The 22,219-nt window shown below is 48.7% G+C and overlaps 3 protein-coding genes across 15 annotated transcripts in view; 1 reads left to right on the forward strand and 2 right to left on the reverse strand.

Annotated features, from left to right (window-relative positions):
* The window catches only part of SMC1A (structural maintenance of chromosomes 1A), a 44,794-nt gene extending 34,689 nt beyond the window's left edge, over nt 1–10,105 (reverse strand). Inside the window, exons 1-6 of one of the 4 annotated variants that reach the window (XM_055376491.1) lie at nt 9,913–10,050; nt 9,316–9,461; nt 2,341–2,529; nt 2,118–2,230; nt 596–799; nt 264–502 (exon numbers count right to left, since the gene is read on the reverse strand). In XM_055376491.1, the coding sequence (XP_055232466.1) occupies nt 264–502; nt 596–799; nt 2,118–2,230; nt 2,341–2,529; nt 9,316–9,358 (788 nt within the window). In that variant the 5' untranslated portion in view covers nt 9,359–9,461; nt 9,913–10,050. Of the gene's footprint in view, nt 1–263; nt 503–595; nt 800–2,117; nt 2,231–2,340; nt 2,530–9,315; nt 9,462–9,912 lie in introns of all 4 variants that reach the window. The other 3 variants (XM_055376490.2, XM_031005760.3, XM_063702986.1) reach the window with 3 other exon arrangements.
* A 101-nt stretch (nt 10,106–10,206) lies between these two features.
* Nucleotides 10,207–18,533, forward strand: RIBC1 (RIB43A domain with coiled-coils 1). 9 transcript variants are annotated; one of them, XM_055376494.2, is made up of 10 exons: nt 10,207–10,559; nt 10,735–10,823; nt 10,982–11,072; nt 13,153–13,260; nt 13,686–13,802; nt 15,416–15,497; nt 15,696–16,040; nt 17,271–17,389; nt 17,813–18,207; nt 18,324–18,533. In XM_055376494.2, the coding sequence occupies exons 4-10, from the start codon at nt 13,240–13,242 to the stop codon at nt 18,403–18,405; spliced, it is 1,161 nt and encodes a 386-aa protein (XP_055232469.1). In that variant the 5' UTR covers nt 10,207–10,559; nt 10,735–10,823; nt 10,982–11,072; nt 13,153–13,239; the 3' UTR covers nt 18,406–18,533. The 9 variants fall into 9 exon arrangements, with proteins under 9 accessions (XP_055232469.1, XP_018874824.1, XP_055232468.1 ...); XM_019019279.4 differs by lacking the exon at nt 13,153–13,260 and adding an exon at nt 11,165–11,318 and having other exon boundaries at nt 10,207–10,425; XM_055376493.2 differs by having other exon boundaries at nt 10,207–10,425.
* A 140-nt stretch (nt 18,534–18,673) lies between these two features.
* HSD17B10 (hydroxysteroid 17-beta dehydrogenase 10) lies at nt 18,674–21,873 on the reverse strand. 2 transcript variants are annotated; one of them, XM_004064211.4, is made up of 6 exons: nt 21,740–21,873; nt 21,135–21,299; nt 19,660–19,824; nt 19,401–19,529; nt 19,211–19,319; nt 18,674–19,007 (listed from the first exon to the last, which is right to left on the reverse strand). In XM_004064211.4, exons 1-6 carry the CDS (start codon nt 21,764–21,766, stop codon nt 18,817–18,819), a joined length of 786 nt encoding a protein of 261 aa, XP_004064259.1. In that variant the 5' UTR covers nt 21,767–21,873; the 3' UTR covers nt 18,674–18,816. The 2 variants fall into 2 exon arrangements, with proteins under 2 accessions (XP_004064259.1, XP_018874835.1); XM_019019290.2 differs by having other exon boundaries at nt 21,599–21,801.
* Between the last annotated feature and the right edge of the window lie 346 nt (nt 21,874–22,219).

Below are 22,219 nucleotides of genomic sequence, written 5' to 3' on the forward strand. Positions count from 1 at the left end.
ACATTGGTTCCTCTTTCTTGGCAAGGCCACCACCCCTTTTGAGTTCTCCCTCATCTGAGCACCTGTCTACCCAGGGCCTGAGTGCTTAAATATTCTATTTGTCTAAACTGCAAGTCAAGAAATGTGCCTGGTTCTTACAAAAGCAAGTTAGGAGAATAACAGAGAAATGAGTATAGGTACTGAACTCCGGGCTCAGAGGAACCCTAATAAACAGCACGGCCTCTTGGTTTCCCACAAGTTGCAGGCCCAGGTCTGCCTCTTACTTGATCTCCTTCTCAATCTGCTGCTGCTCCCGCATCATTTTGCCCAGCTCCTTCTTCTTCTCCTTCAGTTCATCCTCCACCTTGTCCATACGCTTCTTGTCCTTCTCAATCTCCTTGTTCTTTGAGGCCAGTTCCTTGTTGAGCTTCTCAATTTCCACTTCATTATGGTAAAGCTTAAAGAGCTGCAGCTGTACCTGAGCCCGTACTACCTCATCCTTCAGGCGCTGGTAGCGGTCAGCCTGTGCAAACAGGGGAATGGTGGCAGGGGTGCATCAATAAGGCACTGGCTCCATCCTGGTCCCTCAGAGCCAAGAGGTAGCTTGGCCACCTACCTCTTCTTTCTCCTGCTTTGCTTCCTTGCGTTCAGCCGCAATATTTTTCTTGCGATGGTAATTAAACTGTGTGTCCTCTTCAGCCTTCACCATTTCCTTCTTTCGCTTGTCATACTCCTGCGCCAGCTCCCCAGAACGACTAATCTCTTCAAATAGAGCTGTCCTCTCTTTGGGGTTCTTCATGGCAATAGATTCCACAGCACCCTAGTAAAGGTCGAAACACTCTTCCACTTCAGACCCCAGCCAACCTAGTTCACCTTACCCATTTCCACTCCTTCACCCAGAAAAAGTTACCAACTTTCTCTCCCATGCCCCTGCTGCCACATTTCACACTGGGCTTTGAGGACAAATTCCTTGCCCTCTGAGGAGCACAGGGAGCCAAAGGGACAAAGACAACAAAGTGTTATGTGCAGTAACAGAAGAAGCATAGGAAAAGGACAAAATGAAGCTTGGGGGTAGGAGACTGACAGGGATATCTATCTCAGAAGGCTTCCCAAAGGTGACATCTGTGCTGAGTTTGGAAGCTGGAGGGAAACTAACCAAGAAAATAAAAGAGAAAAGGTGGCCGGGCGCGGTGGCTCACACCTGTAATCCCAGCACTTTGGGAGGCTGAGGCAGGCAGATCACCTGAGATCAGGAGTTCAATACCAGCCTAGCCAAAATGGTAAAACTCCATCTCTACCAAAAATACAAAAATTAGCCAGGCATGGCGGCGGGCACCTGTAGTCCCAGCTACTTGGGAGGCTGAGGCAGGAGAATCACTTGAACCCTGGAGATGGAGGTTGCAGTGAGCCAAGGTCGTGCCATTGCACTCCAGCCTAGGTGACAAGCGAAACTCTGTCTCAAAAAAAAAAAAAAAAAACAAGAACAAAAAACAAACAAAAAAAACAGAGAAAAAGTTATTCTACGTAGAGGAAAAGTAATATGCAAAGACCTGTAGGCCAAAGAAAGCAGGTGAATTTGCAGAACCATAAATGGTTTAAGTAGGCTGGAGTGCAAGTCTGGAGAAGAACATGCAGATGGTATTTGGATTTTGATGATGGTGTTTCCTAAATGATAGGCTTAGGAGTTTGGATCTCATCCTAAGGCAATAGTTCTCAAATTTCGGCCGACATCATAATAAACTGGAGAGCTTGGTAAAACACAAACTGCTGTGCCCCACCCCACAGTTTCTTCCAAGTCAGAAAGTCTAGGATAGGGCCTGAGAATGTGCATTTTCTAACATGTTACCAGGTAATGCTGATACTGCTGGTCTGGAGACTACAGTTTAAGAACCACCATTGTAAGGCAATACGGAATCACTGAAATGTTTTAAGGAAAAAAGGGAGGGGAAAAAAAACAAATGTGTGTGCTCATAAGATGAACCTGGCTCAGGGGCCAGACTGAAGTTGGGAAGCTCAGTGAACAAGGTGCTACATTAGTTCAAGGGAGAGATGATAAAGCCTGAGATGGAGCAGACAGAGTGGGGATGGGACATGGTCTGGCAAAAACCAGATAGCCAATAACTGTTAAAAACGCCCACCTGGAAAACGAGGAAGTTACGAGCTTTGATGAGAATGCCCAACTTCTCTAATTCCTCACTGTACTCATGTAGTTGGACCACTTTGTTGTTGATCTTGTACTCAGAAGAACCTCCTACAAGACAATGCATGAGTTGGCAAGGGTCAGGCCTCCTTCCTGTCCCAATCAACTAGTCTAGCCACCTCCCAGGACCCAAGGAGAGCTTTCTGGCTAGCCTCACCCACCTACAATGACACGGGCAAAGGTACGGTCCTCAGCACCCTCCTCAGAGTAGACCATGCTGACAAAGGCCCGGTTGGCAGCTGGCTTGCCCACAGGAGCTCCATGGATCAGGTCCCGCAGGGTCTTTACCCGCAGGTTGCTGGTTTTTTCACCTAGCACAAAGCTGATGGCATCCATGAGATTTGACTTACCTAAGGGAAGAGGGACAAGGCAGTAGAGGGAAAGTCAGGATGAAGAGGAGAGGAAAAGGAATAAAGATATTGAGATGAACAAAAATGTCCCCTAATCACTCAGTACTCAGACTAATGGGAAGAGAGACTACTCCTCTGTCCCCATAAAGACTGAGCACAACCAAAGCTCTGGGTCAAAGGCTTAGGAAAAACAGTCCTTTTGCAGTTACTATATAGCAGCCAGAAGCTAGAACCCAGGACAAGCGTAGTGACTCACACCTGTAATCCCAGCACTTTGGGATGCCGAGGCAGGAAGATCGCTTGAGGCCAGGAGTTTGAAACCAGCTTGGACAACAAGGCAAAACCCAGTCTCTACAAAAACTTTAAAAATTAGCTGGGCATGAGCTACTCGGGAGGCTGAGGCAGGAGAATTCCTTGAACCTGGGAGGCGGAGGTTGCAGTGAGCCGAGATCGTGCCACTGCACTCTAGCCTGGGCGACAGAGCGAGACTCCATCTCAAAAAAAAAAAAAAAAAAAAAAAATTAGCTGGGCATGGTGGCATGCGCCTGTAGTCTCAGCTACTCAGAAGGCTGAGGAGGGAGGATCGCTTGAGCTCAAGAGTTCAAAGCTGCATAAGCTATGATGACACCACTGCACTCCAGCCTGGGTGACAGAGCAAGACTCTCTTTAAAAAAATAGTGAAAAAAAAAAAAAAGAGGAAAGAATGGTTTAAAAAAAGACGCTAGAACCCAATCTAAAGAAATGGTATATTCACAGAATGGATAGTTTTACAACCTTTAATGATATGGACAAAAGCCCACAATAAGTGAAACAAACAAGACACAAAACTCAACGATGTTAAAATAATATAAAGTGGGCCGGGCATGGTGGCTCACGCCTGTAATCCCAGCACTTTGGGAGGCTGAGGCAGGTGGATCACCTGAGGTCAGGAGTTCAAGACCAGCCTGACCAATATGGTGAAACCCTGTCTCTACTAAAAAAATACAAAACTTAGCTGGGCGTGGTGGTGGGCGCCTGTAATCCCAGCTACTTGGAAGGCTGAGGCAGGAGAATCGCTTGAACCTGGGAGGTGGAGGCTGCAGTGAGCCAAGATCGTGCCATTGCACTCCAGCCTGGGCAACAGAGTAAGACTCCATCTCAAAAAAATAAATAAATAAAATAATAATAATAATAATAATAATAATAATAATAATAATATAAAGTAAAATTTAAAAATAGGCTGGGAGGAGGGGAAAATGGGAGTTTTTTTTTCTTTTGAGATGGAGTCTTGCTCTGTTGCCAGGCTGGAGTGCAGTGGCGTGATCTCAGCTCACCACAACCTCTGACTCCCTGGTTCAAGGGATTCTCCCACCTCAGCCTCCCGAATAGCTGGGATTACAGGCACACATCACCACACCCAGCTAACTTTTTGTATTTTTAGTAGAGACAGGGTTTCACCATGTTGGCCAGGATGGTCTCGATCTTCTGACCTTGTGATTCACCCACCTCGGCCTCCCAAAGTGCTGGGATTACAGGCATGAGCCACCACGCCTGGCCTGGGAGTTGTTTTTTAATGGGCACAGATTTTCATTTTTGCAAGATGAAAAAGTTCTAGAGATCGTTTGCACAAAAACGTGAATATATTTAACACTACTGAACTGTACACTTAAAAACGGTTAATTTAGGAAATTTTATGTGTATTTTACCACCATCTAAAAAAAGAGCATATTCCTGTTGTGATACAATATGAAACACACAGCATCATTTATGACGTATCTTGCCAAAAATATTTAACCTGAATCTATTTTTTTCCTTTTTTTAATTTTTTTGTTATAATAAAGACAAGGTCTCGCTGTGTTGCCCAGGCTAGTCTTGAACTCCTGGCCTCAAGTGATCCTCCCGCCGTGGCCTCCCAAAGTGCTGGGATTACAGGCATGAGCCACCATATCCAGCCTAATTTGAATCTAAACAAGCCTTCAGACTTTCTTCCAGTTCCTAGGAAATACAGCAATACAATATAGAGGAACATAGTAAGGTTTTCATGAGGAAATCTTAACACAAACACAGAATGTGGGATGTTCTCAAAGACAAATGGCCTGGTCTTTTCAAAAAGTCAGTGTCTAAAAAGAAAGGTTGAGCCGGGCACAGTGGCTCACGCCTGTTATCCCAGCACTTTGGGTGGCTGAGGTGGGCGGATCACCTGAGGTTGGGGAGTTCCAGACCAGCCTGACTAACATGAAGAAACCTCGTCTCTACTAAAAATACAAAATTAGCTGGGCATGGTGGCACATGCCTGTAATCCCAGCTACTCAGGAGGCTGAGGCAGGAGAATCGCTTGAACCTGGGAGGCAGAGGTTGCGGTGAGCCAAGATCGCGCCATTGCACTCCAGCCTGGGCAACAAGAGCAAAACTCCATCTCAAAAAAAAAAAAAAAAAAAAAGTGAGCGAACCATTCCAAAACATGAGAGATTTCTGAGACATAGGTAAACAGTGCACAAACTTTGACTGGACTCTGGTTCCAAAATAACAAAAAGACATTTGGGGAGCAAGTTAAGGAAGCTTAAATATAAACTGGGTAACTGATGACATGAGGAAATTTTCTTAGTTGTGATAACTGAATAGTGGTAGTACAGGAGAATGATGATTTTAAGAGGTGAATGCTGAAGCACTTAGGGGTGAAATGTAATTGAGTCTGTAATTTACTTCCAAATGACTAAGTAATGCACAAATATGCTTGCAAATTTTCATAATAAAACTTGGGAGAAGAGAAGGCATAGGAAACAAATATATGAAAACGTAAACAGTGCAGCAGTGATTGCCTCTCAAAAGGAAACTAAGCAGCTAGGGTCAAGGGAGTCTTCTTTTTACTACTGTATATCTTTAAGGATTTTTAAAATTGCATACCATGTGCATGTACCAGCTATTCAAATAAATAAGGTTTTCAACATTAACAGTGGCTATCTTTTCAGTAGTGGAGTTATAGCTTTTACTTTGTTCATTTTAGAATCCGAAAACAAAAAAGGTTTCATTTATTTATTTTATTTATTTTTTGAGATGGAGTCTCGCTCTATCGCCCACGCTAGAGTGCAGTGGTGCAATCTTGGTAGAGATTGCACCTACCAAGTTCAAGTGATTCTCCTGCCTCAGTCTCCTGAATAGCTGGGACGACAAGCGTGTGCCACCACACCTAGTTAATTTTTGTATTTTTAGTAGAGATGGGGTTTCATCATGTTAGCCAGGCTGGTCTCGAATTCCTGACCTCAAGTGATCCACCCACCTCGGTCTCCTAAAGTGCTGGGATTACAGGCATAAGCTACCACGCCCAGACCTTATTCATTTATTTATTGAGACAGGGTCTGACTCTGTCACCCAGGCTGGAGTGCAGTAGCAGTATCACAGCTCTCTGCAGCCTTGACCTCCTTGGCTCAAGTGATCCTCCTGTCTCAGCCTCCCAAGTAGCTGGAAGGCATGGGCATAAGCCACCATGCCCAGCTAGTTTTTGGATTTTTGCAGAAGCAGGGTCTCCCTATGTTGCCTAGGCTGGTCTCAAACTCCTGAGCTCCAGAGATCCTCCACCTTGGACTCCCAAAGTGCTGGGGTTACAGGCATGAGCCACCGTTTCTGGCCAAAAAAATAGATATTGTTTTAAAAGTTTAGGCCGGGTGCAGTGGCTCATGACTGTAATCCCAGCACTTTGAAAGGCCGAGGCAGGCGGATCACCTGAGGTCAGGAGTTTGAGACCAGCCTGGCCAACATGGTGAAACCCCGTCCCTACTAAAAATACAAAAATTAGCCAGGCACGGTTGTGTGCCTATAATCCCAGCTACTTGGGAGGCTGAGGCACGAGAATCGCTTAAACCCAGGAGGTGGAGGTTAGTTACAGTGAGCTGAGATCGCACCACTGCACCCCAACCTGGGCGACAGAGAGAGACTCTGTCTCAAAAAAAAAAAAAAAAAAAAAAAAAGTTTAGTCGGGCTGGTGGATAAGGAGGAACAGTTTAGTCTCTATAATTTCTATCTCAAGACTGTCCCTAAAGAACTTATATATGACTTTGAACTGAAGATCTGATTTCCAACACCTTTCTACTCAGCCATAAAAACAGCAGCCCAAGTCCTTCCACAGAGACGGTATAAGACTATGATTAGGTTGGGCACGGCATCTCACGCCTGTAATCCCAGCACTCTGGGAAGCAGACGTGGGTGGATCACTTGACCTCGGGAGTTTGAGACCAGCCTGGACAACATGGCAAAATCCCATCTCTACAAAAAATACAAAAATTGGCTCGGCATGGTGGCACACTCCAGTTGTCCTGACTACTGGGAAGGCTGAGATGGGAGGGTTGCTTGAGCCCGAGAAGTTGAGGCTGCAGTGAGCCATGATTGTGCCACTGTATGCCAGCCTTGGTGACAGAGCAAGACCCTGACTCCAAAAAAAAAAAATAGGCCAGGCGCGGTGGCTCACACCTGTAATCGCAGCACTTTGGAAGGCCCAGGTGGGCAGATCACGGGGTCAGGAGTTTGAGACCAGCCTGAACAACGTGGTGAAACCCCGTCTCTACTAAAAATACAAAAACTGGCCGGGCATAGTGGTGCACGCCTGTAATCCCAGCTCCTCAGGAGGCTGAGGCAGGAGAATAGCTTGAACCCGGGAGGCAGAGGTTGCAGTGAGCTGAGATCACGCCACTGCACTCCAGCCTGGGCGACAGAGAAAGACTTCATCTCAAAAAAAAAAAAAAGAAAAAAGAAAAAAGAAAAAAAAGAAAAGAATCACTTGAACCCAGCAGGCAGAAGTTGCAGTGAGCCGAGGTCATGCCACTGCACTCCAGTGTGGGCGTCAGAGTGAGACTCCGTCTAAAAAACCTTGCAAACTTGGGCTTAGAACCAACAGACCAGGTTCTAATCTTACTTTCACTACTACTTAGCTGACCTTCCATTCCCTCACCTGGAAAAAGATGAAAAAAACCACAACTCACGGGTCTAAAAATATGTGCGGCACATACTTCTCTATTGGAGTGGCAGGAGCACAGGCATGGGTTCTGAGAACCACGGACAAGTTATCACACCTCTGTGCCTTAGTCTCCTCATGTATAAAACGAAGCTATTGGCATTTTCCTCCTAGGGTCATTTTGAGAATTTAAATGTAAAGGGTCCCTTGGCTGGGTGCAGTGGCTCATGCCTGTAATCCCAGCACTTTGGGAGGCTGAGGCAGGCAGATCACTTGAGCCCAGGAGTTTGAGACCAGCCTGGCCAACAGGGCGAAACACCAACTCTACTAAAAATACAAGAACTAGCCAGATGGGGTGGCGCACGCCTGTAGTCCCAGCTACTTGGGAGGCTGAGGCACGAGAATCACTTGAACCCAAGAGGCAGAGGTTGCAGTGAGCCAACATCACGCCACTGCACTCCAGCCTGGACAACAGAGCAAGACTGTCTCAAAAAAAAAAAAAGAAAAAGAAAAAGAAAAAGAAAAAACAGGGTCCCAATAAATAAAGTACTTGACACACAGAGTAGGTACTCAATTAATTAGTCCTATCCTAAGTCTGGACTCAGCTGTCTCCCTCATCACAGCAGGACTAGCACATCATGCAGACCAGGAGTCAGCCTTTTAGGAACCAATATCCAACCTTTGGGCTTCTCCCATCATTTCCAGGGAGGACAACATCATCTCACAACCGCAAGCCTCTCTAATCACAATCAATAGGGTAAACATTTTTGTAATATATATTATGGACTGAACACCAGTAAAACGTTTCAAGGAATGTCTGCTTTAGGGTACTCACAGGCCAATGAAGATACAAAAACATGCACCATCAATATAGGACTTAATAAACATTAATGTGTACCAAGTGTCTACGGTATGCCACAGAGGAAGACTCACTCACCAAAGGGACTAAAGGAATGGCTTGTAGAGGTGGGCCTTGAAGAACGGGGGCAAGTGGGGGAGTGCCATGGCCCTTTTCAGAACAGCTGGGAATACAAATCTACTAATGCTGAGGGGACTGAATGCCAAGAGGTACATCCTAGCTCTTCCAACAGGGGCCGCTACACTAAAACCCGAGGAAACTGGGTGGACACCAAGCATTAGCCCTCCAGGCCAGTGGTTCTCAAACAAGTTGGGGGTTTGGGGGAATCACACACACCCTCTGTGACATCTGGCAATGTCTAGAGACAGTTTTGATTGTCATGCCTGGGGAGCAGGGGTGCTACTGTTATCTAGCAGGTAGATGCCAGAGATGCTGTTAAACATCCTACAATGCACAGGGCACATCCCACAGCAAAGGATTATCTCGCTGGAAATGTCAATAGTGCCACTGTTGAGACACTCAGTCTCCAGGAAAGGTACTCAGTATGTGCTACTTCAGCAAGGGCAGCCTCTTAGGCTAGGATATCATTCAGCTAGAACATCTCTGGGGTGGAAGAATACAGCAGGATTCCAAATGGACATCTGAGGTGAGAGGAATCCACGGTGTATCGTTTAGAGTTGGGAAGACACAAAATAGAGGCTTTACCTGACCACCCTTTTGTAAAGACACCACCTAAGTCACTTTATCACATCCACCTGTCTCATTTCCTGTATAGCACTTATGACAGCCTAAAACCATCTTATTTTCTCCTTATCTTCTTTCCCCTCTGGAATATAAGTTCCCTGTGAGCATGGAGTTGGTTTATTCTATTCTCCGCTGTTTCCACAACTTGCAACTGAATAACTCCTGATAAACAATAAGCATTCAACAAATTTGGTAAATTAGTTAATTTCGGCTTTTGACGGTTTCGGTGGTAGCAAAGGGGCGAGTTCGAGGCAACTACCTCTGACATAGCGGTTGGGGGTGGGGATCGACACCTCAAGCATTCTAAAGACTGGAGCGCTGGGTCTGAAATTCAAAAGTGCCGCCTCCAGAGAAGAGTAGAAAGGAGTTGGAGTGTACCAATGCGAGGCGAGAGAGGACGCTGGGCTGAAACAGAAGTGCACCGTTTGGGACCGAAGGCCACGGGAGAGCTACCAGCGTCCCCACATTTTCCGGAGGGAGTCAAGTAAGGCTGAGAAGCCGGCTCCGGCCGGTCCGGCGGGGAGCCGCGCGGCGGAGGACTGAGCTGGCGGGAAGCTGGCTCCAGACGCGACTCCTTTGGCGGGAGGGGGAAGTAGGCGGGGTAACTGGCAGCTCGGCCTGTACCACTGGGCCGGGGCGGGGGCCGCGCAGGAAGCGGCAAGTGACACCTGGAAGGGGTTCGAGTTAGAGCACCCGCGCGGGGAGAGTGGGTTCGAGCAGAACCCCCTCTGGACGGGCAAGGAACCCGTAAGGCTCCGCGACGTTTCAGGTTACATGGGCTGGGTTGTACTACTCCGGCACCGGATAAGGGGTCCAGGCCGGGACGTGCGCAGGGCCGCGGCCAGGTTTATCTCACCAGAGCCATTGGGTCCAATGATGGCGGTGAACCTCTGAAATGGTCCGATAATCTGTCGACCCTTGTACGACTTAAAGTTCTCAATCTCAATCAGTTTCAGGAACCCCATGACGGCCGCGGCGCCGGCGGCAGTAGGACAGGCCGCGCCGTACGCCCGAGAACTGAGGTAGCCCGCGCGGGAAACGCCGCAGTGCAAGCCGGACGACCGGCAAATGTCGCGAGAATACGTCCAGGCCTAACGGGATTTTCGCCTTCCGGCAGGAGTGGGACCAGGGGCGGGGACTGATGTTGCGTATACGAGGAGCGAGCTGACGACTGGCGTGGTGCCTCCGCCCCCCTTTCTTGTTGCATGGCAACAACAAACACTTGCTCCTGTGGACCAGATCCCCGGAGGAGTTGATGCTGGGCGGAGTCAGAGCAGTTCTTGAGGTTCAAGGAGGCGGGGGAGACCTGAGCTCACGCTTGCTGAGACAGAAGTCACAGCAGGATTATGCCCCTCAGGGCAAGAGGAAGGTGGGAGCTCGGCTGTGGCTTTAGCCTGGCCAGCTTTCAAGGCTAGGACAAGGACAGGGTCGGGAATTGGAAGGACCCGGGGGGAGCGGAGAGCTGGACGGGAAGGAGGGGCCAACGGGAGGATTCAGTGTTAGGTGAGCTCAGACTTTGCTAATGGTGGGGTGGGATTGGTAGCGGGACGGGATGCGAAGGCGGATGGGTTGTGAATGGGACTGGGGCTACTCCCAGGCAACAGGGATACAGGCTGGGGAAGGCTACGGCCTGAGATACTACCCCTATCCCCTGCCTCCCTCCTGTTGTACCAAGCAGAGTTCAGAAACTGCCGCCGTAACCCAAGAACAAAGTTGCATGCAGAGCCAACCTAAGAGCTTCAAAATCGGGATTCCTTACTGAGAAAGGTATTTTGTGTGAACCCCCAGGAGTCAGGGTCCCTAAGCTAGCGCTCTCCACCTCCACCTACCTCTGCCTCCATGCCTCTCCCCCATCCCATTCCCACAGCTCTATACCACAATGCCACCTTACCTCTCTTCCCTCTCTGCTCTCTATCATTAATAAGGCAGGGGCCTTAGCAATCCAAGAAGCTTAAAATGTCAGCTGAATCCTCCCCTTCAGTGACCTTATACTGTGATGGCAGGTGAAACCAGTAGGTAAGTTGGTGCCATTCTCAGACTTAAACATGGAAAGGATCTGGTGGTTGCCATAATTATTCCTTTAACTATTTATTAAATTATGTCCGAAGGCTAGAAAGAGTCCTAAAGACTTAGGACAAGTCCAGGAAAGTGAGGAAGTGGCTGGGCATGGTGGCTGACAACTGTAATCCCATCGTGAGGGAGGCAGGCCAAGGCAGGAGGATCACTTGAGACCAGCAGTTCAAGACCAGCCTGGGCAACATAGTGAGACCCTATCTCTACTAAAAATTTAAAAATTAGCTGGGTGTGGCAGCTCTCACCTCTGGTCTACCCAGGATGCCGAAGCAGGAGGATCACTTGAGCCTGGGAGGTTGAGGCTGTAGTGAGTGGTGTCCGCACCACTTCACTCCAGCCTAGGTGACAGAGCAATACCCTGTCTCAAAAATAAATAAAGGGAGGAAGCTTGGTAGATGGAATCTAGTAGGGGAGCCATAAATGAAGTTCAGTTGGGAGAAACAATCAGGCTGAGGGGATAAAATGGCTAAAAGACAGCAATCTCATGTAATCCATGGGGAAATACTGTTCCCTTTTAAAAGATGAGATGGTGAGCCTGGGTAACATAGCAAAACCCAATCTCTACAAAAAAATTTTAAAAATTAGGCAGGCATGGTGGCACACACCTGTAGTCCCAGCTACTCAGGAGGCTGGGGCAGGAAGATCCTTTGAGCCCAGGAGTTTGAGGCTGCAGTGAGCCATGATTGCACCACTACACTCCATCCTGGGCAACAGAGAGAGACCCCATCTAAAACAAATTAAAAATAAAATAAATTTTATTCTCTGCCTCAGCCTTCCAAGTAGCTAGGATTACAGGTGCCCACTGCCACGCCTGGCTAATTTTTTTGTATTTTTAGTAAAGACAGGGTTTCACCATGTTGGCCAGGCTGGTCTTGAACTCCTGACCTCCTGATCCACCTGCCTCGGCCTCCCAAAGTGCTGGGATTACAGGCGTGAGCCACCGCGCCTGGCCAAAAATAAAATAAATTTTTAAATTTAAAAAAGATGAGATGGCACTTGGGGGGAAAATTAAATTGGATCCTTATCTCACACCATACACAAAATGCAACTCCAAGTGGATTAAAAACCTAAGTGAGGCCGGGCACAATGGCTCATGCCTGTAATACCAGCACTTTGGGAGGCCGAGGCAGGAGAATTGCTTGAGTTCAAGACTAGCTTGGGCAATATAGTGAGACCCCATCTATATTAAAAAAAATTAAATGGGGCCAGGTGTGGTGGCTCACGCCTGTAATCCCAGCACTTTGGGAGGCCAAGGAGGGCGGATCACAAGGTCAGGAGATTGAGACTATCCTGGCTAACACTGCGAAACCCCATCTCTACTAAAAATACAAAAAATCAGCCGGGCATATATGTTCAACTACTTCACAGTTACAAAATAGAAAACAAAACAAAACACCAAAAAGATCCAAATAGCTATAGGAGGAATTAAAGAATCACGCTCCAAACAAAGGAACAGCACATACAAAGGCCCTGGGGTGGGAACAGTTACTGTGTTGGAGGACTTGATTAGCTTGCCTGGAGCACTGTAAGCAAGGGAGACAGTGGTTTGAGACAAATTGGAGAGGTGTGCAGGAACTAGATCTTGAAAGCCCACAGTAAGGAGTTTGGATCTGATTCTAAGTATAGTGGGAAGCTAGTGGAGGATTTAAGCAGGTGAGAGACATGATCAGATTTATGTTTGCTAAAGTTTTTTTGGCTGCAGCTTTGGCTGGGTTACATGCCAAAAGTGAGCTTCCCAAAATATGAAGGAACACAGGCAAATTTAAGCTTTCTAGCCTTTCATTTGACCAGAAAATAAGTAATAAAAGTAAAAAAAAAAAAAAAGGGGGGGGGGACATATATTTCAGAAAAGAAAGCTGCTTCTGGTTTCTGTGATTGGGCTATAGGAGTCAATAGAGGAAGCTGGAATACCAACATGGAGACAGTTGTGGTTATTCAGGAAGGTGGCAATGGTGGCTTGGATCAGGGTTATTTTGAAAGAAGAAGGAGTGAGGGAAAGGAAGGATTAAAGGATGTCTCCTAGGTTTTTGGCCGGAGCAACTTGGTGAATGGTGGTGCCACTTACTGAAATAAGGAAAACTGAATAGAGTATAATGAAAAAGGAGTGTTGATGTGTTTGAGGCTTAGAAAGGTGAGCAGGGGTCAGATCATGAAGAACCTTATAAATCTGGCAAAGGGGGTTGGGCCTTATAAGCACTGGGGAGCCATTGCTTTAAAGGTGCTTTCAAAGGCTTTACGCTGAGGAGTGCCATGGTCAGATTTGCTTCCCAAAGATCACTCTGGTAGCCAGTGCAGAGAAATCCAGTGCAGAGAGGGTAACGTTGGAGCAAGAGAACCCAGTGGGGCTCCTGAGATACTGCCTGACACCAGATTGTGAGGCCTGAATTAAGCTGGTGACAGCAGAGATGGAGGGCACAGATACGAAATATATCAGGAAGTAAAATCAGTAGGAATCAATAACTGCTGAAATATTATAGGGAGAAAGGAATGGGGGTGGCGTGTAGTCAAAGACGGTGGTCGGCACTGATGGGCCATTCCACCTCCCTTTTGCTCCAGATGTATAACATAAAACAGTCAACAGATACCAAGGAAGCAGCAGCCATCGAGGCTAGAAGAAATCGAGAAAAAGAGCGACAAAACCGATTCTTCAATGTGCGGAACCGAGTCATGGGGGTGAGTGGGTAGTAGGGACTGTTGCTCAGGATCAGGGCCACCTCACTCTTACACCTGGAGAGGAATGTGTAACAGTGCCCATGATAGCCCTTCCCCTGACAAGCAGGCCCCTAGGGCAGGAAAGGAAAGAGAGGGAGAGAAGGCACCCACCCCTACAGGCCTGGGAAGAGCTTGGGAAGAGGGATAGGTCAGTGCAGGGGAAGAGACTAGGGGAGACGGCTGACCCTTCTCCAGTCAGCTCTGGGCCATGTGACCTGGTTCTTGAGACAGGCAACATGGAGCTAAAAGAGGCCTAAAGAATATTTGGAGTCCGGGCGCAGTGGCTTACACCTGTAATCCCAGCACTTTAGGAGGCTGAGGTGAGCAGATCACACAAGGTCAGGAGTTAAAGACCAGCCTGGCCAACGTGGTGAAACCCTGTCTCTACTGAAAATACAAAAATTAGCTGGGCATGGTTGTGCATGCCTGTAATCCCAGCTACTTGGGAGGCTGAAGCACAAGAATCACTTGAATCCAGGAGGAGCAGGTTACAGTGAGCCGAGATCACACCATTGCACTCCAGCCTGAGCGACAGAGTGAGACCCTGTCTCAAAATTACTGCATATACCTAAACTATCTCTGCAAGGCTATGTTAAGAAACTTAACCAGGCTGAGAGACAGAGATGGAAGGGACACTTACGCCTCACTAAACTGTATTCCTTTTTGTATGATTTTGAAATGTGATAAATGAATTATAATAAAAGTAAAGAGAAAATATTGATAGTTTAAGAAACAAAAGATTGCTAGGTGAGTGGATAGAGGGGGGGATGCAGCATGGTATTCTGGAAAAGACCCCATAAGTATTTAAGGCCAGGTCTGCTGACTGTTATGTGTGTGGCTTTGGATAAATCACCTGTCTTCTCTGAGCCCCAGGCTCCTCTTCTGTAAAATGAGGCTGAAGGAAGTCAGGTGAGTGTTAACACACAGTGGCAGCTTTGAAAACCAGTGCATAGTGCCTGCCGTAAGAAGTTGGCTAGGGTATTAGTGTTCTGATTGAGATCCAGCTGACAAGCTGACAAGCATTTCCTCGGGGCCTGCTCTGTGCCAAGCACTGTGTTGGGCAGTGGGGATACGAAAATGACTAAGGCCCAGTTTCTGCCCTGAAAGGGTTCACAGTCTGGTGGAGGAGAGAATACAGAGAGGCGAACATCAATAATGTAGACAGTGGGTTCTAGATTCTACAGGAGTAGAACCTGCCTGAGGGGTCAGGAAAGTGAAGGCTGAGCTGGTCTCGAAGGATGAATTGGAATTTGTGTAAAGAGGGAAGGAAAGTGTTCCAAGTGGAGGGAGCAGCTTGAGCAAAGGCTATTGGTTCAAAACAGCCTAAGATATTCAGGGAACTGTAAGCACAGCTCATAAGGGTAAGGTGGGACTAAGAGATGAGGCCAGAGAAGGAGGCAGAGGCTAGACCATGGAGAGGCTTACAAACCATGCTCAGGAGCTAGAACTTTATCCAGTAGGTACTGGGGAGCTACAGGATTCTGAAACAGGTAGATTCTAAGAAGTTTGTGGTAGGACATTGAAGGCCCCCTGCTGGGCCCCTACTCTGATTGTGCTCCTTTCTTTGGGATCAGGTGGATGTCCAGGCCCTGAACAACCAGGTGGGAGACCGAAAGCGTCGGGAAGCAGCAGAAAGAAGCAAGGAGGCAGCTTATGGTAAAAGCCAAAAGCCAGGGGCCAGACAAGGGTGTAAAGAAAGAGCTCGAGTGGGCTGAGGTAGGGCAGTTCTGCCTCTGTGGCCTGAGGCCCTGGGGTGGTGGGACAAACTGGATGGACCTTGAGAGTAGAGGACATGCTAAGTGGACTCTGTCCCTCCTGGGGTATCTTCTCCATATCCTTGCTTACCACCCCCAGGTACCAGCCAGGTGCAGTATGATGTGGTAGTCCAGATGTTAGAGAAGGAAGAGGCAGATCGAACATGTCGGCTGGCCAAGAAAGTCCAGGAGTTTCGGGAGCAGAAGCAGCAGCTCAAGAACGGGCGTGAATTTAGTCTTTGGGATCCAGGCCAAGTCTGGAAGGGGCTTCCAACCTATCTTAGTTACAGTAATACCTATCCTGGTCCAGCCAGCCTGCAGTACTTCTCTGGGGAAGACCTAGACAGGGACACACGGCTGAGAATGCAGCAGGGGCAGTTCAGGTACAACTTGGAAAGGCAGCAGCAGGAGCAACAGCAAGCCAAGGTTGATGAGAATTATGCAGGTAAGCAGCCCGGCCCTCCAGACTCAGAGACCTGAGGCCTAGTGGGGATCTGTCCTAAGCTGAGTACAGCACCCAGGGGACCAGAACTGAGTGGGGAGGTCCAATTATCCATAGGGTTGGTGCTGAAATGTTAGGTTGTGCAGACCCCAACCTCCCTGACTTCCTTCAGTAACTGACAGTGTGGCATTGTTCTTGATTAGTTTGGCACTCCATTACGTGGAGGCAGCACAGTGCAGACAGACCTAATGGCTCTGCCACTTACTAGCTGGTTTGGGCAAATGAATTTTCCCTTCTGTGCTTCAGTTTCTTCATCTTTAAAATGAGAATAATAATTTATACCACATAGAGTAGCTACTATTATGATATTGTCTGTGGCCACATCCTTCTCTTCCATTAGAAGAAGCCCTTCAAGGGCAAGGACCATGTCTTATCTACTTGCACTGTTCACCCTTCACATCAACCCTGTTACAGCACTCTGTTCTGTTGGACCACTTATTGTAGTTGTAGCTAATTGTGAAAGTATTTGTTTAATATCTGTCTTCTCCCTAAAATGTCAGCCTACTGAAGATGAACCATCTCTTTCATGTCTACCCATCTCCCAGTTGCATAGTACAGTGTCTGACAGGTCTTAGGAACAGCAAGGAGCTCAGTGTGGCTGGAGCAGAAAAAAATTGTCAGTACCTTTGCTCATGCCATGCCCTCAGCCTGGAATGCCCTTTGCTCTTTTAGCCTGTATACAAAATGTATTTCAAGGATCACCTCTTCCTGGAAGCCTTCCTCTTTTCCACCACCCAAAACCCTCTTAATACCCTGTGTACATCCCTGCCATTGCTCTTGCCAGATTGTGGTCTATCTATGTTTGATCTGTGTCCCCAACTAGACAGGGAGTTCTCTGAGGACAGGATTTAATTCGATGGTATCATTAGAACCCAGCACATGGCCCTTAGACTGAGATTCAGAGATATGAAATGATTTACCCAAAATCACACAGCTCAGCAGCAGCAGAACTGACATTGGGACCCAGGTCCATTGGAGGCATCTTTTAGTTATGCACTTAAGAAATCGTTGTTGCTGCACCTAGTTCCTTCCACATCCCTACAACTCGGACACTAACCCCCTCCTAAATATTTGTACACACACAAACACAAAACTTGCTGAACAAATGGCTGGATGAGTGAAACAGGAATGGAGCAAGCCAGTACAGTACCCCGGCCATATTTCTCTGTGTAGATGCGCTCAGTAACCAGCTGCGCCTCGCCATGGACGCGCAGGCCACCCATCTGGCCAGGCTGGAGGAGTCCTGTCGTGCGGCCATGATGTGTGCCATGGCCAACGCCAACAAAGCGCAGGTATGGCCTGAGCCATGCAGTACCTTGGGTTCTCCCCAACTCCTGAACAAAATCCTGGGGAACCTTAGCCATATTCTTCCTCTTACATCCCCTCTTAAATCAGCATCAGCCCTCTCATCTGAGTACTCCCCCTTCACTGAAGGCCCCTCTTAGGGTACAAGTCACTTCTTCCCACCTCCAGAAGCAGGATGACTTGAGAATAGAACATTGCCCTCTCAACCTCCGCTTCTCAGTCTAAAGGCTTCCTGAAGGCAGAGAAGTTCCCTGCCCATTCTCCCCAACACATATTAGGGGCATTGAAAGGCCATGCAGTATCTGTTCTTTCTCCTTGAGATGGAAGAGTAGGGCCATGTTCCCCCCTCCCCTGTGACAGAGTTCCCTGAGGTTGGGCACCCAAATGTTTGCATTTGGGGGCTTCACCAGGCAGCTGTGCAGGCTGGGCGTCAGCGCTGTGAGCGTCAGCGTGAACAGAAGGCCAACCTTGCGGAGATCCAGCACCAGAGCACGAGTGACCTACTGACTGAAAACCCCCAGGTCGCCCAACACCGTATGGCTCCCTACCGGGTCCTGCCCTATTGCTGGAAGGGCATGACTCCAGAGCAGCAAGCTGCCATCAGGAAAGAGCAGGAAGTACAACGCTCTAAGAAGCAAGCACACCGTCAGGCTGAGAAAACATTGGATACTGAATGGAAAAGCCAGACCATGAGCTCAGCCCAGGCAGTGCTGGAGCTAGAAGAGCAGGAGAGGGAATTGTGTGCTGTATTTCAAAGGGGTCTAGGATCCTTCAACCAGCAGCTGGCTAATGAGCAAAAAGCCCAGTGAGTTCTAGGTGGTAGTGGTGGAGATAAATGCCAAGGGAGGGAGAGGAGGGATGGTGAGGAACCATGGAGAGAGGGAAAGCATGTCAGCTGAGACCTCTGGACTTCTTTCACAGGCAGGATTACCTGAATTCAGTAATCTACACCAATCAACCTACAGCCCAGTATCACCAGCAGTTTAACACCAGCAGCCGCTAAGTTCAGGATGTTTATCTCTCCCTTCTCATCCATCAAGCTCACAGGTGGTTAGGAGTCAAAGAGAAAAATGCTGCATACTTCCACCTTCTAACCTAGGTAATAAAGTTCTGCACTCAAAATCAAGTCCACATGTTGTAACAGGACACAAAGTATTATGAAGGTACTGCCTTTCCCACCCCACCCTGGAGCTCTGAGCATCCAACCCTGTCACAGCCTTCACATTTCTTCCCCATGCCAGGCCCCCTAGCACACAACACTGCCTACACTCTGTGAGAAAAAGAGACTTTATTAGGCGCAGAGGGCGACTGGTAGGCAGTTACAAAATGGCTACTGGGCTTCCTCCCAAGCTGGAGAGTAGTACCCCAGGGAAAGGAAGGGCAGAGGAGCGTGTGTTTTCTCTGCCTTCTCCCTTCAAGGCTGCATACGAATGGCCCCATCCAGCCGGATGACCTCTCCATTGAGGAATGGGTTCTCGATGATGGCCTGTACCAGGTGAGCATACTCAGCAGGGTCACCCAGTCGGCTAGGGAAGGGCACTTGGCTGGCCAAGAAGTTGCGCACTTTCTCGGGGAGGCTGGTCAGCAGTGGGGTGCCAAACAGACCTAAACAATATAGCCAAATTCAGAGACTCACCCTTGCTTTCATGTTTACCTGGTTCTTCCTTACTTTAGCCCTACTTCTTGGTGCTTCTCTGGGGCCCAAAGATAAAAGGCTGCTGCTGCTTAGGTGGTGGATACCTTCCCCTCTCAACTGTCCATGGATCCCACCCAATCCCAGGTATGATGGAGAGAGGGGATATGTCTACCTGGGGCAATGGTCATCACCCGGATGCCTATGGGAGCCAGATCCCGAGCAATGGGCAGTGTCATGCCCACTATTCCCCCCTTGGAAGCAGAGTATGCAGCTTGTCCAACCTGGAGAAAGAGTAGAGGTCATAGGTGGGAGGGCCCCAACAAGTCACTTAGGAGGCATAAGTCTTACCCCTGCCCACACACCTGACCCTCGAAGGCAGCCACACTGGCAGTGTTGATGATGACCCCACGTTGGCCTCCCTGGTCTGGTTCATTCTGGCCCATCTCACCAGCCACCAGGCGGATCACATTGAAGGTGCCCATGAGATTCACCTGTAGGACAGGTGGAGACATGCTATAGGACCTGAGGCAGAAGAAGCCTTTGTCCCCTAAAAACTTTGGGGTCCTCCACAGCCAGATACTTCTTACTACCACTATCCCTGGAGAACTTCCAAGGCCTTACATCAAGAACTCGCTGGAAGTCTTCCAAAGTATGGGTCTGGCCCTTCTTTAAGTTGTACGTCTTGGTAGCCACCGCGATGCCTGCACAGTTGACAGCTACATCCACACGGCCAAACTTTCCTTTTGCTAGAGCCAGAGCTGTTTGCACATCCTTCTCAGAGGTCACCTTCAAAGGGAGAAGTGGAGAAGGTATTCATCTCCCAGCACCCACTCTTCACCACTAAACCTGAGGGAGGGCAGGGCAGGGCATGCCCAGTCCTTGGGTGAGAAGAGATTTGTGAGAAGGGAGAGGCCAAGAGAAAGGTTGTAAAACTTGAGAGATAGGCTGGGTGCAGTGGCTCATGCCTGTAATCTCAGCACTTTGGGAGGCCGAGGCGGGTGGATCACTTAAGATCAGGCGTTTGAGACCAGCCTGGCCAACGTGGTGAAAACCCGTCTCTACTAAAAATACAAAATTAGCCGGCATAGTGACACATGCCTGTAATCCCAGCTACTTGGAAGGCTGAGGCAGAAGAATCGCTTGAACCCAGGAGGCAGAGGTTGCAGTGAGCTGAGATCATGCCATTGCACTGCAGCCTGGGCAACAGTGAGACTCTGTCCCAAAAAAAAAAAATTGAGAGAGTAGGTCAAAGGTGAAAATATTAGGTAATATAGAGCAGTGTTGCAAAACATTTTTCAAATCAATACCCTCTTGATAAATTCACATGCTCCTGAAGATTCTTACTTGCTGTGGATCAGAGCACTAATGCAACCCTGTTGTGAGGCCGGGTGCAGTGGCTCACACCTGTAATCCCAGCACTTTGGGAGGCCGAGGCGGGCGGATCACGTGAGATCAGGAGTTCAAGACCAGCCCGGCCAACATGGTGAAACCCCATCTCTTCTAAAAATACAAAAAAAAAATTAGCTGGGCTTGGTGGCAGGTGCCTGTAATCCCAGCTACTTGGGAGGTTGAGGCAGGAAAATCGCTTGAACCCAGAAGATGGAGGTTGCAAGGAGCTGAGATTGTGCCACTGCACTCCAGCCTGGGCAACAGAGCGAGACTCCATCTCAAAAATAAAAATAAAAAATAACCCTCTTGTGAGAATTATTGATAGGAAGATAAACTAGCTTTTTTGTATCCTTACCTGCTAAGATGATTTCATCAAGTTTCACTTTCTGTAGTTTGTTTCATGAAAACAAGTTTTTTGACTTTGTAAATATAAAATTACAAGGCACAAAATGCATTTTCAAACCATACATAACTCCTCCAGGAGATTGTTATGTCCAATCCCCATCCTCATTGTTGTGAATCCCAGCTTTAGAGAATCCTTATCACAGGTGGTCCCACAGTGCTTGAAGGCTCAGGCCAAAAGAGACAAGGAGATGGGTCTACCGCCCCCATAGAGGAGATCCTTATGGGAGGGATCCCCACAGGTTCCCAGGCCGGTGTTGGTGACCTCATGCACACCCTGGGAGAGGAGAGGTGACCCCACTTACGTCGGCTGGGGCGAAAACGCAGTTGTTTCCTAACTTCTTGGCCTGGGCCTCCCCACCCGAGTTGGGCAGGTCCAGAAGCACAGCAGAGGCTCCCTGCCCCACAAGTCGCTCCGCCGTGGCCAGGCCCAGGCCCGAGGCTCCTCCGGTTATTACCGCCACCAGGCCCTGTCAAAAGGGACATGGTCAGGGTCAGCTGTTACATTGCCCAGACCATCCCCACGCTGTCGCCTGCCTGTTCTCCAGGCTTCTGAGGAGAACGGGGGAGGGGAGAGGTCGTGGTCACCCCTGCGGGTAAACTAGGTGTGCTGCTTCTCTTCACCGTTGGGACCTCGGGGGCAGAAGGGATCTCATCCCCAGACAGCCCGTCCCGTGACGATAGATAGATAGATGATAGATAGATAGAGAGATAGACAGACAGACAGACAGACAGACAGACAGATGCGCCACGGAGTGTTGACTTTCACCTCTTGAGCCCAACGGCCACAATACCAGGCCCACATAAGCATGACCCTTTCCCTCGAAACCGATCTCTTTCTCCTAGTTCCACGGCCGTGCTGTCCCGGCCCGTAAAGGAAGGCAAGCAACAGAGGCAAAGAACCTTCTACCTTCACGCTCCGACACGCTGCTGCCATCTTGTCGCCGGCCACTCCACGGGATGGGGGCGCGGGCGCTCGTTGATTGGCCGAGGCGAAGCGGCGGAAGGGGCGGATGCGACGGGCCGGGGCGTCTGCCGCTGGCGCATGAGACGTGGGGGCGTGGCCTGGTACGCTAGTCCTTTGGCCAGAGGGCAGATTCCGCCTGCTAAGGTATCCCCAGAGTTATTTCAACTGGGGAAAGAGACCAATAGCAGAAGTACAATACCACAACACCCCTCGCCCTACTCTCTAGCTGGCCTTTTGGCAAGTGGCCTGCTCCGCGTGGGGGAAGAGGGGTGGATATTGAGAACGGATGCCTTTCTCCTCTGAAAAAGTCTTAATTCAAGTATGAATGTATTTGAGACTCCTATATGCTAGACGGTGTGCGGGGCACCTGGGATACCCAGCGGAATAATAAAAGATTGATGCCTTCCAGGAGGGCACAGTCCA

This window comes from Gorilla gorilla, chromosome X (genome assembly GCF_029281585.2).
Source record: "Gorilla gorilla gorilla isolate KB3781 chromosome X, NHGRI_mGorGor1-v2.1_pri, whole genome shotgun sequence".
NCBI lineage: Eukaryota > Metazoa > Chordata > Mammalia > Primates > Hominidae > Gorilla > Gorilla gorilla.

Bases quoted from the DNA above. Each gene is read 5' to 3' on its own strand.
- HSD17B10 (XM_019019290.2), bottom strand. From the start codon at position 21,766: ATGGCAGCAGCGTGTCGGAGCGTGAAGGTAGAAGGTTCTTTGCCTCTG. The intron at 21,300-21,598 runs GTGAAAGTCAAC...CCCTTTTGACAG, and splicing joins GTGGCCGTTGGGCTCAAGAG to GGCCTGGTGGCGGTAATAAC. The intron at 19,320-19,400 runs GTGTGTGGGCAG...CTCTTTCTCCAG, and splicing joins TGGCTGCCTTCGAGGGTCAG to GTTGGACAAGCTGCATACTC.
- RIBC1 (XM_055376494.2), top strand. From the start codon at position 13,240: ATGTGTTTGAGGCTTAGAAAG. The intron at 16,041-17,270 runs GTAAGCAGCCCG...TTCTCTGTGTAG, and splicing joins GGTTGATGAGAATTATGCAG to ATGCGCTCAGTAACCAGCTG. The intron at 17,390-17,812 runs GTATGGCCTGAG...GGGCTTCACCAG, and splicing joins CCAACGCCAACAAAGCGCAG to GCAGCTGTGCAGGCTGGGCG.